We start from the raw sequence: 20,374 nt of genomic DNA, 5'->3' as shown, positions 1-20,374 counted from the left end.
CAGTTATATTATATTGTAGATAATATTGGAATTTTTTATTGTACGTTTACAATATCTTCAATATTTATATTTATAATTAAGATTTAAGTTTATATTGAATTATTTTAAAATCAGTAAAAATTTTGACATTTAAAAAAATTTAAATATGCATTATCTACATATTTATCACAAAAGGTTCTTTTTTTAAATATGCTAGTTGTGTGTTTACATATATATACATATATTTAATAATGTAAAAAGAAATTAAAACATTTGAAACATGCTTTTTTTAACAAAAGTTTTTTTTCCAATTTTAGTTGTTAAGCTAAATCATAAAAATTTGACATTAAATAAAAAAACAATTAATTATCTACATATTTATCACAAAAGGTTATTTTTTAAATATGTGTGTGTTTAAATATGCTAATATATATATATATATATATATATATATAATATATATATATATATATATATATATATATATATATATATATATATATATATATATATATATATAAGGCATGTGAGTTGACACACTAAAACACTGCTGATCTCTCATTCCAGAGGCTAAAGTATGTTGCAGGAAAGACGTATTATCAGTTATTAGAAGATGAGTAAGAATCATCTCTTATTCATTAAGTCTGATCTTGTGTTCAGTGTTCTGGTGTGTTTGGCGGCAGTCAGTGTGTGTCTGATGCTATGGAAATGTCCCGTGTGTCCCGCAGGCAATCCAGCCTGCCTCAGTCTAACAGCAGTAATGAACTGTCTGCCACCGTCACACTGCCCCTCATTATCCGGGAGAGAGACACCGAGTACCAGCTCACCCGCATTGTCCTCTTCGACAGACTGCTCAAGGTCCTTCACACACACACTTTCTCTTCGACAGACTGCTCAAGGTCCTTCACACACACACACACACACACACACACACACACACACACACGCACACACACACACACATAGTTTCTGAAAATGACCACATACAGTAAGAATAGCTGATGAAATCACCTCATGATGGATGTCCACCCACAGAAAAAATGGTTCATAAAGAGTCAAAATCATGTGCCGATTTTTGTCTAAAAATGGCAGAAGTTGTTTTTGAGGTTAGTTTTAGGATTTAGGTCATTAATATTGATTTATCTGTCCTTTTTTTGTTGATGGTGATCGGAGAACCCTTGTTGTTGAGTGATGAATTAATAATATGTCAGTTTATCAGACTTCATCAGCTCATAAAATGAGTTTTAAAACACTGCTATTACTGTAAATAATTCCATCAATGTGTTTTCATTCATTTGTAGGCGTACCCCTACAAGAAGAACCAGATCTGGAAGGAGGCGAGGGTTGATATTCCTCCTCTTCTAGTCTAGGAGTTGAGGTATACATAAATACTGCATTTACGCCAAGGAATATATTGTATTTGTTCATCATTAGATGTTTTATGACCTTTTTAATAGGGAACTGTGGGCAGATTTTCTATAGAGTCAAATCAAAATGTTGATGCATTTGCCAGCTGTAAGGCATGCCTGGTGTTTTATGGTCATTAATGGACTACTGATTCCTGTGTTTGTGTGACGTGTCCAGTCAATCGAATTTGGACATAAATTCAATGCACATTTCACTTTAAAGCAGTGCAGTTATTTAATTCTAATATTAACTGTGCCTTTTAGTGTGACACTCCTATTTTTATTTCCCAGATTCAAATCACTTAATATACTCCCACAGGGGGATATCCAATCTAAATATGACGGCATCGATAAGGACACACCTATCCCCTCTGATAGACAGGTGAGATTCTTTTCCATGTGTTTAATAGTCTTCACACTGATTGAGGTTATTGAAAAGCTGAATAATTCATCAGCCTGTTGAATTATTCACTTTGTTTGTGAAGTGCCTGTCTACACCTTTAAGCCTTGTTAAGATTTGACTGTCCACTGATAAATATTTCAAATGATCCCAGAGCGAACAGCACTGACGGAGACCTCCTCGCCCACTTCGCCACTAGTCATCCTGAGTTCATTCAAGTCTGCAGATTTTATGCATTAGAAGCTTTCGACGTTCGTTCAGCCTTTCTTGTGATTTGTGTTAATTTTTGGATTGGGATTTTATCGCTGTCACCAGTACGATGAGCTGCTGTCGTCACCTCAGGGTCACATCAAGTGTCGGCGGGTGCTCAAGGCCTGGGTGGTGTCTCATCCTGATCTGGTGTACTGGCAAGGTGATGGAGCCATGCTTGGGTGGGGTTATGTGCACGGTTTCTCTTTCTGCCACTAGATGGCACCAGAGACTCAGTGTTTCTTTAGTACACTCACTATTTCATAAAGATAACAGATCAAATCAAATATTGTCGCTGATGTGATTTATTAATGTCTGTGTGGGTGAGTCTCACAAAACCTGTCAACAATACATCTGGGATATATTTCACCCTAAAATATTAAGAAATTATGTTTTTCATAAATAAAATTAAAGTTATTTTTCAGGACCATTAAGGTGTTTTTCGTTATGGTGTTTATTATCATTAAAATTAAGCACATTTTCTGCCAGAATTCTAATTATAATGGTATGTAATTGTTCTCAGTTTTGATATTCTCATTACTGTAATACATTAATTTATGCTGATTTAACAACAGATTATAAAAAAATAATACTGATTAATTACTTAATGCAGCTACCATGGTGTACAAATATTTTACAGTTTAAATAATAACTCATCTTATTTCACATAAAATAAATTTGTTCTATTTTTAGGGTATTTTCAGATGATTTTTTTTTTCTGAATCAAACTCATTTTCTTCCATTCTTTTTTTTTTTGCAATTCGCTTTATTCTGAATAAAAATGTTCATTACTGTAATACAGTGTTGATTTTCATATCTATCATTGGATGCAATACAACAAATATTATCATAATGTATAAATAGAATTTAAATTGTTTCTTTTTTCTCTCCTTTTTTTATTTTTTTTTCTCTCTTGTGATGACAATAATGTCACAATGCAAAAAATCGTAATCTTTTTTTATTTTAGGATGAAATATGACACGGTTGTGTTCTTGACAGGTCTTATGTGATTTTCCTGTGAATGTGCTCATTTGATGTTTTTGCTGTAGGCTTGGATTCGCTTTGCGCACCTTTCCTCTATCTAAATTTCAGCAATGAAGGTAAGGTTTCTGGCCAATTTTTATGTATTTATTTATTTATTTTTGACATTCTTCCTGATTAGTGCCTCTAGCTGAACTCAGTCTTGTTATTATTTTTCCTCTCAGCTCTTGCATATGCATGCATGTCGGCCTTCATTCCCAAATATCTGTACAATTTCTTCCTGAAGGACAACTCGCATGTGATACAAGGTAAGGTGATCTTTTTGTTCCACCATAAAGAATATAACTACTGCGCTGGATTGGGAATGTGCAATTTTCAATGAAGGCTAAAGAAAAAAAAGGTACCCAGATTTTATCAATTTACAACATGCCTGATTTGCATATGGCAGTTTGCACATGCTTGCTGTTGTTGCAGCTGTTTCTTAAAAATCCTTTAAGTGTTTATGGCTGTTACACTACAGTGATTACAGCCATAAAAACTTACAGGATTTTTGTAGCCTGGCATGTTTGTTGTTGAGTTTGCTAGCTCTGCTGTCAGCACTTCAGGAGCAGAATTGCTTTGTTTTGCTGTCTGACTGAGCTTTGAGCAAAGTGTTTGTCCTGCCATGGGTGTAACATGTTAAAAGTGTTTTTGGCATGAGTGCAAACGCCTGAATGCTCTTATTCTTCACTTTTCCAGAATATCTGACCGTCTTCTCGCAGATGATTGCATTCCACGACCCTGAGCTGAGCAACCACCTGAACGAGATTGGATTCATACCTGACGTAAGTGTAAATATTTCAAAAACACATGAGATCACATCGAAATCAAATCAAAATTGACATTATGTTTACTTTTAGTTATTTTTTAAATTTTTGTGTTCTTGTCGAAGTAAAATCAAGTGAGCGATGTTATTATTTTTTTATCCAGTTAATAGAATATGATAATAATAATTGTTATATATGTTTTATAAAATTCTAATATATAATAATCAAATTAAATACTAAATAATTATATTGTAATTATTATTTTTATTATAATTAATAGTAATAATAGTATTTCATTATAATTTTTTTTTTTACTTAAATTATTACTATTTAATAATAATATGATGTAATCATTTCTGTGCGTCTTAAAATGATCTTAAAAGGTCTTAATTTGGCCTTCCACAAATTAAGGCTTTAAAAGGTCTTAAATCAGAGTCTTAAAGTCTTAAAATAATAAAGTCATTGCATTAAATAATAAAAAAGAGAACTATATATCAGGATTTTTGTCTTGTTTTCTAATACAATATCTAAACATTCTTAAATCAAGATATTTACATGAGATGCAAAATGAAGATATGAAGTCTTGGGAAACTGAACACAATTAAATGAGTTTATGCTTAAAACAAGAACAAATATCTGGGGTATGAAAACTTGTTTTCCCTTTGAATTAAGTTGCATTATCTCAGCCCATCGGCAGATTTTTGTCCTTTTGTTTCTCATGAGTTCAATTCATTTTGATCCTCTTCTTATGTCATTTCGTATTTATCTTGATTTAAGAATCTTTAGACATTTGCACTGGATAACAAGGCAAAAATACTAAAGAAAAACACTTTTTTGCAGTGAGATAAGGTACAGTAAAAGTCATTTTCATATTCTGGTCAAGCAATTTTTGTGTGTGTTCGTGTGTAAAATGAAGTAAAAGGTAATGGAGATCAGTTGCCAGTGCTTTTACAGGCTCATTGTGTTTTGTGTTTTGTAATTTGTATTTTGTGTTTAGATTGAATTTTTGTTTTCCCTTTAATTTGTTTCTTAAATTATCTATGATTGGTCTTAAAAAGGTCTTTAAAAAGTCTTAAATTTACCTTCGTAAAAATTGCAAAAACCCTAAATCTAATATCTAAATCAGACATTGTCTCTAATGATTAATAATTATATCAGGAATAAATTATTACATTTAATGCATTTAAATATTACATTAAACATCTATGCATTCACATCCTGTCACATGTCAGATCTGCTGGGGCTTGTGTCATTGATAGGGTGCTCACACACGCGGCTGACCCTGAGATTTGTTTGCTGGCCAAGTTTTCCTCAAGCAAGCACACACCAGAACATTCTGGGATTCACAAATGCTCCCTCTTTATTTTTTTTCAAATGCCAAGATGATGTCTCTCTACCCTGATGGATAGGTGACCTCCACAGACAAATCCACCCACAGCTCTGTGATTGAGGGTGCAAATAAATGATGAGTTGTGGGAATCAACACCGAATTGGTCTTTGATGCAAGAGGAGTGAAGCGGTGTTAGGTTAATGGCGTTTGGTTAGGTGTTTTTATGTTTGATTTTATGGTTTAGAAGGAGTGTATTGAGAGGATGTTAATGATGGTGTGTTGGAGTTTCTGAACTGGAGTCTCTGAGCGGACCATTATATACACTTAACCCTGCCAGGATTCCCAGTGCATTTGATCTGGAAGTGTTTGTTTTCTTGTCAACACAATCCCAAAGTCACCTTGCGCTCTTTTAAAGTTTGTAGAATTTTATGCTTTTCTCTGAAACAAGGTGGACCTTGTTAACATGGGCCAGAATACCCTAGCAACAATCTGGTCATGCCATAGCAACCATCCAAAACACCCTGTTCACATTTTTTACAGGAAATCTAGATTCTTTTTGTCCATCACCAGATGCTTTTGCTTGATGGCCGTTTCTTCCCACAGTTGTTGTCATTTTAATTTTCACTGTAGTTTGGATAATATTTGATCTTGACTTGACTTATCTTGTTATTATCAAACTGTCTTTGAGGCATGAATACATCTTGGCTGATGTTAGTTGAGGATTTGGCTCTGCTCAATAAAGTCTGCATGAGCGCTATTATATTTGGCAGCATAAGGCCTGAAATTCACAGCAAAGTGACCTAGTTTTGTGTCCTGCTTCATGTTGGTATTCTGATAATGTTGGAGAGGCCAGTTTTTTTGCCAAAACTAACGGTTTTTGTTTTGATTTTCTTTCAAAGCATTCATTAAATTGCTTGGACAAAATGGCAAACGTGTAATTTTGGACCTAATTGGGTAATATTTGTTATGATGCAATCAAGAGTGACGTTCTGTTACTTAAGAAGGACATTACTGGCAGTTTGGGGTCTGTAAGATTTTTTAAAATAAATTAATACTCCAGCAAGGATGCGTTCAAAAAGTAAAATTGAAATTTATAAGGTTACAAAAGATTTCAGAAGATTACAAATGCTATATTTAAACAGTTGATTGATCAGCAAATCAGTATACTAGAATGATTTATGAAGGATCATGTGACACTTAAGACTGGAGTAATGATGCTGAAAATTCAGCTTTGCATCACAGAAATAAATTGCATTTTAAAATATATTAAAATTAGGGCCGGTATAGGTAATGTATATGTTATATATTTGTAAATCTTTGTAGATTTTGTGGTGTTTTTTGTATATTGTTTATATGTTGGTTTGATTTTACTTTGTTTTATTGTGATGAATGTTTTTTGTTTGCAGGTGTTTTTAATCATTGAAGTTTTAAAACAAGTGGTACTTGGGCAGCTCTTAAAGTGACAGCAGTCTAATATTCCTGCTTTTTTCACGTTTGCACGTTTTTTAAGCATTGAAGTTTAAAAACAAGCGATTTTGGGCAGTTCGGTAAAGTGACAGCAGTCTAATATTCCTGCTTTTTTTTACTCGTTTGCACGTTTTTTAAGCATTGAAGTTTAAAAACAAGCGATTTTTGGGCAGTTCTTAAAGTGACAGCAGTCTAATATTCCTGCTTTTTTCTCGTTTGCATGTTTTTTAAGAATTGACGTTTAAAAACAAGTGATTTTTGTGCAGTTCTTAAAGTGACAGCAGTCTAATATTCCTGCTTTTTTCACGTTTGCATGTTTTTTAAGAATTGACGTTTAAAAACAAGTGATTTTTGGGCAGTTCTTAAAGTGACAGCAGTCTAATATTCCTGCTTTTTTCACGTTTGCATGTTTTTTAAGAATTTAAGTTTAAAAACAAGTGATTTTTGGGCAGTTCTTAAAGTGACAGCAGTCTAATATTCCTGCTTGTTTCACATTTGCATGTTTTTAAGCATTTAAGTTTAAAAACAAGTTATTTTTGGGCAGCTCTTAAAGTGACAGCAGTCTAATATTCCTGCTTTTTTCACGTTTGCATGTTTTTAAGCATTTAAGTTTAAAAACAAGTGATTTTTGGGCAGTTCTTAAAGTGACAGCAGTCTAATATTCCTGCTTTTTTCACGTTTGCACGTTTTTTAAGCATTGAAGTTTAAAAACAAGCGATTTTTGGGCAGCTCTTAAAGTGACAGCAGTCTGATATTCCTGCAGTATGTTGTTCACGTTAATCAAACAACAAAATAGAGAAAATCTCTCACTGCTCTTGCCTAAATCACAGTGAAGAATATACAGTGTTTGTGTAGGCCTACAGTTTATTACTTAGAACAAATCAATTAGAAATGCTACATACATTGTTCAACTGTAGTTTTTTCCTATTGCTTGCTATTAGTTTCTTGTCTTTGGTGAGCTTAAGTTTTCAATTTTTTCTATGGTATGAAAAATGTTGATATCATAAAGATGTTATTTATAGCAAAAATAAATAACTACACCTGTAGATAATTATTAGGCACATTGATATTCTGATGATAAAAAAAATATCATCGGAATATCAACGTGCCTAATAATTATGCACGCGGTATATATCGTGATATATATCATTACCGTGAAATAAAATTACTCATATCATGATATATGATTTTGGTCTTATCACCCACCCCTAATTAAAATAAAAACATGAATTGTGATAATATTTCACAATATTGCATCAATATTTTTGATCAAATAAATGCAGCCTTGGTGAACATAAGAGACTTTCAAAAACATTAAAAAATCACTCCAACTTCAAACCTTTTGAACGTTAATCTATATTGTTTCTGACATCATCTATATTGGGTGTCAGGATGTCATTGGACCTCGTCCCATCGTGCACAGCTCCTTGTTGCCTCTTAATTTCGACTCCTCCGGGGCCGTGCTGTCATGTTTAGCAGCGGTCAGTCTGTCTCAGTCAGAGATGGAGCTCTTCCCAGCAGGGAGCTGTTTTGGCTAGACCGAAGCCTGTCTCGCGCTCGTCCTCTCATTTCTCCCTAAACCCCTCTGAGGCCGAGCCACCAATCAACTGCTGAAATGGATTATACATCCGAGCAGAACCATGGGAAAAGAGGCAGTGTTGGAACAGGTGCTGGAGGGAGACGGCAGAGAGATGCGGGGATGTTGGCTGTTCATTACACTCCCACACACGTCCTCTCGTTTCACAGAGGGCTGTGTGAAGCAAAGGCCTGAATTACAAATACAGGTTTCCTCTGATGAATTTAACAATCGCTGAGGTGTTTTATTGGGAATTATAAAAGGGCCCGTGCTGTTTATTCATATTAATCACATTGTTGCTCATGTAAAAATGGATTTTGTGCAAGAATGAATGTTCTTTCTTTCTTTTATGTTTGTTTGTTTGTTTTTGTTTGTTTCATTTGTATGTTTTGTGCGTGAGTGTATCAGCGACTCATTGGCAAGATTTCATAATTATTTTCTGGATGGATTATAGCTACTGCACTAAAGAACAATAACAAATAGGACCTTATTATGAAGTGTTAAGGCTTGTTCACACCAAGAACGATAACTATAAAGATATCGATATTAGCATCCACACCAGCGAACGATATCGTCTGTTTATTCTAAGCACACACGCATTTAAATTCTCGAGCTCATTACAGCAGGATGGATTCTGATTGGCTGTCAATATTTTTATCATTCATCAGCTGGAAAAAATAGTTCTGAAAGTGATTCGTTTCTCTGTGTCTTTATTGTTATATTTGTGGTATGGACTCTGCTATTCTTTAATATTGAGAACGATTTTTAGAACAATATCTTTATTGTTATCTTTATAGTTATCATGCTTAGTGTGAACAGGCCTTTATTGTCCCTTTTTCTCCTGAAGTTGACTGGTTCCTTTTGTTTTGCTTTGTGGAATAAAACATCTTCAAATTAAGGTCACAAAAACACTGTTAAGATGATCCAGTTGGTAAAATTATAGAAGGACATATAACCTTGGCAGTAATTATAGTGATTGCACTGTAGTAATTTATGGCATGTTGAATTGTTCTGATTACATCTTTGATGATGATAGATGCGTCAGATTTGTTCTTTTTGCATTTCCAAAACAATAAGCACTAATGGACTAATTGTGCATTGTTTAATCATACATTCTGTAATGTGTAGCATCTTATGGTAAAACACACAATAATAATAATAATACAATATTTATAATAAAGTAATTTATAATAAATTATGTAATAATTATTAATATGTTTGTTATTTTTTTATTATTATTAGATTTTTGTATTAATAATAATGTTCAAATTATTTTTATTATTGTTGTTGTTAGCATAAATAATATTAATAACATAAAAACTATACTTGTGTAATTTAATTTAAAAAATTATAATATTTCAAGATGCTATGCTATCCTTTGATGGTCACGCAACAATAAACAATAAGTTACTGATTTTTTTATGAGTAAATTTTTCTTTAAATATACAACAAATTCATGACTTATGAACAAACTTATTTATTATCACTTTTTGAAATAATAACATTATATAAATGTATTTTTTATAAATGTGGATCGTTCCACAAATCAGAAATTACACAATATAGCAACAGCCATGATACAGATGGCCTGTTGACCATATTAATGCGCAGCTGTTACAGTGCAAAGCCTGCAAAATGCACTCATAATAACTCATTTCTTTTATGATTTAGTATGTATGTTTGTTATATTATTGAAAAGATGTTACAGTTGTGGGGCTGTATGATTTTGTTATGGTACTCTTTTTTTTTGTGCATTTTTGTAGCTATTCTACAGCAGCTGAGGGACCGCCTGCTGGCCAACGGCTTCAACGAGTGCATACTGCTCTTCTCAGACCTGCCTGGTAAGAGTCACCAGTGCACATGCACATTTTTTTTTCTTTTACATATTCTTTTAGCATTTTATTATTTTTTTCCATACTAAAGTCCATCTATATTGTTACTTTAGGTAGGTTTTCTTGTAGCAAAAACAATGATTTAGTTTCTCGTGACCATTTCCAAGCTGTTGCTGCTGTACCTTTAAGACTTCTGTATGTAAATGATATGTTATGTTTAGGTAACCTATGTGTGCTAGTATAGTTCAGACTTTCATTCAACAGGCCAAGTTGTTGAATATTGAATAGGCATTGATATGTCAACATGGGTGGTTGCATGCTGATGACAGATTCTAAATTACTTGTTTTGCTGTTAGGTTAGCATAAATTTGCATTGTGAAGGAATATTTCTGCATAGTACATTGAGCTTTTATTTAAAAGCTTTATACTGCATTTTATTTGAAAGATCCCATTTTGACCCCTTCAACTGAATAAAGGTCCGGTCACATTTTACAAAATTTTGCTGGCAAAAAAAGTGTCTGTTGTCTGTTTTCTGAGAGCAAAATTGAGCCGATCGCATGGATTCCTGTTGAAATTACTTCGCCCACAAAATTTCTCACCAACAATAATTGTGACCACACCCTAATTATAAACTAGAATTATGTAGAGCAGGTGCATTGTGGGTAAATGTTATTCCAAAGAAATGTATTCTTCAGCAATTTGAGTTATTTGCTGAAAAACTTAAACTTAAAACTAAGTAAACTGAAAGTTAAAACTAAAAGTGTTAAAAATTGTTTTCGGGAGTTAAAATAAAACTAAAATAAAATGTAAATGTTAGATCGAACATGTTTTGTTAAAGTTGAAGTACTAGAATTACTAAAACTGAAAAAAAAAATAGAAGCTTAATAGAAATATTACCAAAAGAAAAGAAAAAAAACAATGATCATGTGGATTCCTATTGAAATGACTGGATTTCATCCACAAAATTTTGACTAAATGTCACTACAGTTATGTAGAGCAGGTGCATTGTGGGTAATAAATAAAAAGAAAAATATTAATTAAAAAAAAAAAACTTTAATCATTTGCTCACCCTTATGTTATTCCAAAATAATGAGCTCTTTATTTAATTACAATAAAATAAAATTTAAAGTTTAAAAAATGAAAATGATGATTCTTTTCCAACTAACTTAAATAAATTGAAATACTAGAATTTGTAAAACTGAAATAAAAATAGAAATAGAAATACTTTTTTTTTTTTTTTAAAGGCACATGTCAAAACAAATGTGGATTCCTGATAAAATTACTGATTTTTGCCCACAAAATTAATGTGGCCACACCTTTAGTATATGCTAGAATTATGCAGAGCAGGTGCACTGTGGGTAAATCCTCTGAATACTATAGAAACACTATGTATAGTGCAGAGAAACAGACAGTCGCTGTGGACCCAGACTTGGAAACTGCAGAGTGATGCACACCTGTCTGGTTAGGGTTGCTGTGGACCCAGTCTTGGACACTGCACAGTTGTCTGGGTGGTTCGACGCACCTTGCCTCCCCTCTGTCAAAAAAATGGGCTTTATTCCCTGTGGGTATTTTTTGCGGCTTATGCCGTTCTTTTGGTGTGGTATGTTGGAAGAGGCAGCTGGCACCGCCGTGGCCTGACAAGTGGCGTTCTGTTCAGGACAGCTCTGTGTGTTTCCTCTGGCATCTGCTTATTCCCAGAGGTTGATGTCAACACAGAGCTGCGTGCCGTGGCTGAAGTGATGGACGATGATTGAGTCTAATGTGAGGGAATTAGCTGGGAGCATTCAGGGCTGCTGGAACGCTGATGGTGTGTACACTCAGTCACAATGCAGGGATTACTTCCCAAAATAATGTGGAAAATATCACGGTACCGTGGCAGTTGAAAGCAGGACAATTTCTGAAACTTGTCGCTGTATCTTTCAGGCTAAAACACACTGGTGTAAACCAAGGTTAGGTTTTAAAAAGGTTTTTTTCTTTTTGTGTGTGTGTGTGTGCGCTGTGTACTTTGTACAGTGTGTGTGTGAAAGAGAGAGAAAAGGTAAAAAAAGGCAGGAGAGCAGCATTTAAATGTCTTGTTCTTATTTAATTGGCAATAGATATGCATGCTGGTCATACTTTGTTTTTCCCACCGTCTAAGATAATGTGTAGTCCACTTTAGTCTGTATACATTTGAATACATTTTTGAATCTCTAGAAAATAAAGATACAAAACCATATGTGACCCTGGACCACAAAACCAGTCTTAAGTCGCTGGGGTATATTTGTAGCAATAGCCAAAAAAACGTTGTATAGGTCAAAATTATCGATTTTTCTTTTATGCTATTAAGCATAAAAAAACTTTATGATATTAAGTAAAGATCATGTTCCATGAAGATATTTTGTAAATTTCTTACCGTAAATATATCAAAACTTAATTCTTAATTAGTAATATGCATTGCTAAGAATTCATTTGGACAAATTTAAAGGCGATTTTCTCAATATTTTTTTTTGCACCCTCAGATTCCAGATTTTCAAATAGTTGTATCTCAGCCAAATATTGTCATATCATAACAAACCATAAATCAATGGAAGTCTTATTTATTCAGCTTTCATATGATGTATAAATTTCAGGTTCAGAAAATTGACACTTAAGGTTTTGTGTTCCAGGGTCACACATATAAAGGGGTAGGACACTAACCAAACCAAAACAAAAACAAAACAAAACAAAACAAAAATGACAAATTTAAAAAAAGATACAGAACCATGTATAAAGGGCTAGGACACTGAACAAAATCAAATAAAATCTGATTTGTTTTAGTTTAGTTTTTGGTTCAGTTATTCTATTACAGGTGCAATATGTATTATTTTCTACTTTACATGCTTTGCACAGACAAATATGAATAGTAGATTTGACATTTTGGTAACTAAAACTAAAATTAAAAATTAAAATTGATTTCAGGAATTTCAATAAAGCTGAAGTAAAAAAAAAAACATAAATATTAAATAATAATTAAATAGGTATTAATTGATATTTTGTTATATAAAAATAGAATTAATTTTAATTAGTTGAATTTTTAAATTTTTGTGTTATAAATTTTACTGAAATAAATGTTACAAAAAAGTAATAAAAATGCAACAAAGGCACATAAAACTTCAACTAAAATTAAATTGTATCTGTGATTTATAATATGAATTTTATTCTACATCAATTTTTTTTCTAAAATACACATTTTACTGTATTCTACTTTCTGTGACTAACATGTCGAGATCTCATGACCAGTTTATTTTTTCATTCAGCCAAGTTAATGAACTGAAACACCTGAGCATCTGTTTGTTAGGCGATGGTTGCAACCAATTTAATGATCTGAAACACCTGTTTGTTTGCAGCGATGGCCGCAAAGAGGCTAATGCGGTCATATTAGTGGTCTGGGTGAAATGTGCAGCACTAGTAGCACCAAACAAAAATGCAAAATGACTTGTAACAGACAATCTCATTTGAATTCTTTTTTTGCCGTTTCCAGAGATAAGGATTGTCACAAACACGAGTATGATTTCGCAGGATGCCTGATTCTGTGGTGTCTGTCAGGCGGTAGAGATGATTCCAAAAAAAAAAAAAAAAAACTTAAGAATTGTTTTATTGTAGCTTCAGGCGGTAGGGATGATTAAAAAAAAAAATTCCAGCAATCACAGAGAAATCTGTTATAGATGTGGCAGCGATGTTCAACAGAAGCCCGTGAGACACACCATTACTCCGTCCTGTCAGGAGACAAACATCCAGCTGGAAGTAAAGCACAAATCACATTTTGACAAAAATCTGACTACAAGGGGTTAATAAGCATCTGTCACTGACAAGTCTGGAAATAGCTTCAGAGGTTTTACAGGACAGTCTTCTATCAGATATAGCTGAGAACTTGACAGAAGCAGAGAATGCGAGGGATGCACTGAGGTTTGATCAGTTCCTCAAGCCAGATTAACTAGTGGCGCTGTGTCAAAACCTGGTTCTCAGTGTTATATCATGTACATCTCCTGCCTGTAGGAGTTTCTGGAGTCTAACACTCAGTGGCATGTAGCTGACTGGATTATTAGGAATAAGCTGCCTGGGAAGGTTTTTTTTTTTTCTATTCTTTTTTTAAATAATCCATTATAAATGGATAAATCAGCTCTGACATCCATCATCCATCGTAAATCAGTGCTGTTGGATATTTTCTTCCATGAATAAGAGTGCTGTACATACTGTTTGATCTCGTATTTTGTAATATTTGTTTTTATTTTTGTAGTGATGACATTTTATTACCTCCTCAGGCTAACACGGTCTCATTTTTTTTTTTAAACATGCAGATGATTTTGATTCTGTCTTTCTGTAGACAAATAAGGATATACAAATATATGAGAAGGGAAAATTGTTTACAAATCTAAATAAAAGCTCATTTATAAAAACGTTTAAAAATGTTCGAACAGTACTACAAAATTTATATTTTATGAATGTATGAAAATGTCAAGTGGGGTAATAATAAAATTTATGTTTAGTACATATAAATATTCTCCTTGAGTGTACACCTCTTCATTATTTTCATAATTTGTTATTATTAATATTATTACTTTTTTTGACAAATTACATGATTTAAAAAAAAAAGACATCTGCTTAAGGTTGTCTGAATTAAAATAATAATACTGATATTGACAAAAAAAATCATGAAGGGTCTACAAGGGTCCACTTTCTAATATCATTTCCTATAGGTTTTTAAATATTAATATTTTAAAACAAAACTGCCACTGTTTTTGAAGAGATAATAATAAAATATTATACCAATCTTCTTGCAGGGAGAAAAAGTTCCATTAATTGAAGTACTTGAAAAACTTTATTACTATCTCCAGAGTGTTACACCACCTTGTTATATTCTTTAAAAAATATCAAAATGAATTTTAAATCAGAATCATCGCACAAGAGGCGTTTTCCAATAATTTCAGTCTGTATTAATTGCATTTTTAATGCAACTTCATAGATGAAAAAGTTATCATCATTGATCCGTGTTTTATGCTTTTTATGCTGTTAAATACCTTGGTTTTACCATGATTTTTTAGGCATGCAACCATGATAATAGCAATGTTTTGGGACATATCCTGGCATTACCTTTGTTTTTGTTTTTTGGGATGTAATGTGTTAGTACCATAGTATTCTTTGAAGTTTTTTTGGAGTCATATCAGTCATATTTATAGATATCATAACTTTAAAAATCACAAAATACCATGGCATGTTAAAGTACTAATCTATTATGACATGGTACTGCCACAGAACTTTTGCAGGGCTCAGCTAGTTGTCTCGGTTGGATTTTGTGCTTCAGAGGAAGACTTTGTGAGAATTATTTTTTTATGTTTTGGATTATTTCTTTAGGTGAAGTTTGTTTAAGTTGATTTGGGATTTTTTTTGTCGTGTGAGTAGTGTAAGTGTTCACAAAACAGGGAATTTGTTTCAAAGCAAAACTTTTGTCAGCTTACTGACTAGTAACATTATGCTGTGAAAACCCACGAACACACAAGATCTCCGAGAATTAAACGCCTTTGAAAGTTTCGCTTTTGAAGCCGATGATGGGGTTGAACGGAGGTCTCCAGGGATTGGCGTCTCTTCTCGTTTCTGTCTGTAATTGTGACAGCGGTGTAATTAACACCGCGTGGGGCGGTAGTTCCTGACGAACGCGGATGAACATGCAGACTCTTATGTTTGAGAAGGTCATGGCTGTCGTTTCTTCCACCACATGCTGTTGAGTTGCGCTCCTGCCTCTAATGAATGCCTCAAATGCCTTGATTTGCCTCACGTGCAGCTGTGCCTTCCTCTGCTGTTACTGGATCTTCCTGGCAGGCGTCCATGATGTGGGCCGTTATCTCACATCTTGAGATTGTTTCGCTTCGTTTGTCTCCAGATCGCTTGTTTTAAATGGCTATTTCCTCGTCACAGAGGAGCGAGTGGCATTAAACATTTAAAAGCCAGTGGAAGGAGACTGGCGTATCCAAACGGAGTGCAGGTCGATACTGCTGAGATTTAGGGATTACATTTTTCTGTTCTTTTTCGCTGGCAAGCCACATGAAAAGTCTGAGGAGTTGAGGGAGAAAACTCCTTTTATAGGTAAAATATGTTTCCTTGCTGCTTACCAGCTACTTCTCGGTTTGCTGTAGTCTTTCAGACTTAAACACACACACACATTTCACTGTATTAGTGAGGTTTTATAAGCAAAATGTTTTAACTCTAACTCTCAAACCTGTTAATATAGTAGATTTAAAGCAAAACTTGATTTTTTTTTTGGTCCAAAAATGTGGTCCTTCCAAGCTGAACTACAAAACCTGCACACAAATAGTAATCAGAAGCACTTGTTCCTCCATTGAGATGTTTAATGTTTCCGGAGATCCAGCCAACATTGCACAAACATATATGAATCACTGACTGTATTTGTTCAGGTTATTTTTACTAAAGAGCATGAGTAGTGCTAGAACATGCAATTCTCCATTACTACACTGCTACAGTTGTTATTTTTTGCCATTGCATTGATATATATGTGGTTGCTGTGGAGTTCTAGGTGGTTTCAATTCGCTTCAAGTTCATGTTTTTTAAATAGCGCTTTCATGAAACACACAAAGCATTTCATCTATATATTTATAACATAAATATATAGATGAAAATACATGTAGATAGTTTCAAAATATATTCTGTATGAGTGTGTATACATAATAAATATACACAGTACACACAGATATATTATGTACACAGAAACGTTTATTTTGGATGTGATTAATCGCGATTAATCGTTTGACAGCACTAATGAGAAGTATTCATGTTTAAGGTATACTATATACAGTGTTGGGTAAGTAAAAAAAAAGAAGTAATTAATTACTAGTTACTAATTACATCTTCAACAGTGTAATTAGATTACTGTACAAATGACTCTCTCCAAAAAGTATTTAATTACTTTTTGCTAATTACTTTCTAAATCCTATATCAAAGTTAATGAATGATACAAGGATGGACATGAAACCGTTCTTTTAATTTTTTCAAATAAATAAATAATAGATAACTACATAAATTATTCTGATCGCACTTTAGATTAGAGTCCAATTATCACTATTAACTATTTACTATGAGCTAACTATACTTTTGCCTCAATATACTCCTAATTACTGCTTATTAATACTTAATAAAGTAGTTGTTGACAATTAAGTTTAAGAATTGCATAGGAATTGGGTAGGATTTAGGATTTAGAGTAAGATCTTGCAGAATAAAACATTAATTTGTGCTTTTTAAGTAATAATAATGGCCAATATCCCAGTAATATTCATGCTAATAACCAGTTAATATTGAAAATTGGATACTGAAGTGTTACCAATATTCTTATTAACTCACCAAAGTATTTAAAGTGAGAAGGGTACATAAAAATCATGCATTTTAAGGTTTGACTTAAAAATTGTGACGTTAAATCCACTGTTGTATTGTATTGTATATAAATGTTCTATATGTATAAATGTGTGTGTGTGTGTGTGTGTATATATATATATATATATATATATATATATATATATATATATATATATATATATATATATATATATATATATATTTATATTTATATATACATACAGTGTTGTGAAAAAGGGTTGGCCCCCTTCCTAATTTCTTTTTTTTTTATGCATGTTTGTCACACTTTAATGTTTCAGATTATCAAACAAATTAAAATATTAGTCAAAGATAACACAAGTAAACACAACATGTAGTTTTTAAATGAAGGTTTTTATTATTAAGGGAAAACAAAATCCAAAACTACATGGCCCTGTGTGAAGAAGTGTTTGCCCCCCTGTTAAAACTGTAGTTTATCACACCTGAGTTCAATTTCTCTAGCCACACCCAGGCCTGATTACTGCCACACCTGTTTGCTATCAAGAAATCTCTTAAATAGGACCTGACTGATAAAGTGAAGTAGACCAAAAGATCCTCAAAAGCTAGACATCATGCCGAGATCCAAAGAAATTCAGAAACAAATTCAGAAACAAATTAGAAAGAAAGTAATTGAGAAGCTTTGGGACTCCAGCGAACCACAGTGAGAGCCATTATTCACAAATGGCAAAAAGTCTTCAAAATGTCTACTAGATAGAAAGTAATTGAGAAGCTTAGATATCAAAATGTCTTCTAGTTGTGTAATAATTGTGGAGGAATAAATGATGGGTTTTTTTATTTTTGTTTATTTGAATATATGTTGTCAGATTTATGGCAAATGGTATTAAGTATTTAGTTGAATCCCTGATCCCAGGTATAAGCAATACTAATAAAGGTACTGGCCATGGAGAAGCAGCTCAGTTTTAGTTATATTGCTTCCCCAGAGTCTCATTTTACACTGTACTCTTTAAAGTGCATTGTTCATTTATGCCCAAAGCATTCAATAAGACATTTTTCTATTGGGACTTTAAGCACTGTCATCACATTCCTCTTTCCTAACGTGTTTGTTTGACCCGCTTGTTGCTACATGACTCTTTTTACTTTACACACTGTTAGTGCTAAATATAGAGTTGGTGAATCAGTGCCTTGTAATTCCTGCATCCTGTGCACTGACTTGTAATTTTTGCATTATTTACATGTAATGTACCATTTTTTTATTATTATTATTCTCTCACGCAGGTTACTAATTAAACCATAGAGACTGGGTTTGTATATGTCCCTGAGTGTTTTGTTTTGGCCACAACTGCAGATCCCTTTCGGTTGCACAAAGCACGTTATAGTTCATTGGAGAAAAGTCTTGGAGGTGAATTTTCCTCCTCAGTCTTTTTTCATTCCCTCATAAAGAGGTTTTAGCTAACTGCTATCACCTTTATCAAGGGCATTTTTTCTTCCCTTCTCATATCTTATATTATCAAGGGCATGTTAATAACATGTTGCCATTTTTTTTAGTATTATCCCTTCACCTTTATCAAGGGCATTTTTTCTTCCCTTCTTGTGTCTTTTGGTGTTAAATGGCCCAGGTTCACTCTCTTTGCACTTTGTCATTATTTTGTAGATTCTGAATGGACATGCTAACATTAATCTGTTCTGTCAAGAGAAGCCATGAGTTAATTGGCATGGGTTCATTATTTTTTTATTTCGTGATTATTTTTTAAGTTCCGGGTGATGTTCGGTGTAAGCGCTCGACTGGTCCTTACTGGCCACTTAGGTAGGATATGATAGATAATGATAGCATTAATTCATTCACTCAAAGAAAATAAGTTCCGGGTGAAAATAAACTGGTCCTTACTGGTGTTGTTAAATATATAGGAGTTGGCTGAAAATAAATAAAATAAATAAATATATATTTGCAACAGATTAATGGACAATCACACGTTTCGGCAACAAGCTTTCTTCAGTGAATCATACAATAACATTTCCCACAAGATTTTTGTTAAAAAAAAAAAAAAATGCATAAATGCATAAATATGACCAAAAACATCAGACAACGAGAACCCAATCAAATATTTTCTTTGACATTTATTTATTCAGGAAAATAATCCAATATTGCATATCTGTGAGTGGCAAAAGTATGTGAATCTCTAGGATAAGCAGTTAATTTGAAGGTTAAATTAGAGTCCATCTGTTCAGAGGTGTTTTTTAATTCAGGTGTCAGTGCATGCCCTGTTTTATTTAAAGAGCTGGGATCTATCCAAGTTTGATCATGTTTGTGGAAGTGAATCATGGCACGAACAAAGGAAATCTCTGAGGGCCTCAGAAAAAGAATTGATGTTGCTCATCAGGCTTGAAAAGGTTACAAAGCTATCTCAAAAGAGTTTGGTCTCCACAAATCCGCAGTCAGACAGATGGTGTACAAATGGAGGAAATCCAAGACCACTGTTAACTTCCCCAGGAGTGGTCCATAAACAAAGATCACTCAAAAAGCAAGACATGTAATAGTGGTCCACCAACAAAGATCACTCAAGTTGAATTATATGTAGTTAGAGCCCTTTCTCACATTGGCTTGGCACGGCTTGAAACTGATCCCATCAGTGAAACATGGTGGTGGTATTATCATGGTTTGGGCCTGTTTTGCTGCATCTGGGCCAGGACGGCTTGCCATCATTGATGGAACAATGAATTGTGAACTATGAAAATGTCAGGACATCTGTCCGAGAATTGAGTCTCAAGAGAAAGTAGGCCATGCAGCAAGACAACGATCCCGAGCACACAAGCGGTTTCAGGATGTCCAAGTCAAAGTCTAGACCTTAATCCATTTGAAATGTTGAAGAAGGAGCTGAAGCAAGCAGTTCATAGGAGGAAACCCACTGACATCAGAGTTGAAGTGGTTCTGTACTGAGGAGTGGGCTTATATTCCTGCAGGACTGATCAGCAGTTACAAGAAATGTTTAGA

General features: G+C 33.5%; 1 protein-coding gene across 1 annotated transcript in view; it reads left to right on the top strand.

The window, feature by feature from the left end:
- The window catches only part of tbck (TBC1 domain containing kinase), a 47,323-nt gene that overhangs the window by 10,316 nt on the left and 16,633 nt on the right, over positions 1 to 20,374 (top strand). Inside the window, 11 exon segments of the mRNA XM_042761505.1 lie at positions 547 to 596; positions 708 to 837; positions 1,281 to 1,341; positions 1,344 to 1,357; positions 1,705 to 1,771; positions 2,075 to 2,197; positions 3,084 to 3,134; positions 3,240 to 3,323; positions 3,754 to 3,893; positions 8,010 to 8,099; positions 9,894 to 10,035. Coding sequence (XP_042617439.1) covers positions 547 to 596; positions 708 to 837; positions 1,281 to 1,341; positions 1,344 to 1,357; positions 1,705 to 1,771; positions 2,075 to 2,197; positions 3,084 to 3,134; positions 3,240 to 3,323; positions 3,754 to 3,893; positions 8,010 to 8,099; positions 9,894 to 10,035 — 952 coding nt within the window.

The sequence above is a fragment of the Cyprinus carpio genome, chromosome A1 (genome assembly GCF_018340385.1).
Source record: "Cyprinus carpio isolate SPL01 chromosome A1, ASM1834038v1, whole genome shotgun sequence".
In the NCBI taxonomy this organism is placed as follows: domain Eukaryota; kingdom Metazoa; phylum Chordata; class Actinopteri; order Cypriniformes; family Cyprinidae; genus Cyprinus; species Cyprinus carpio.
This window is presented reverse-complemented; position numbering and strand designations above follow the sequence as displayed.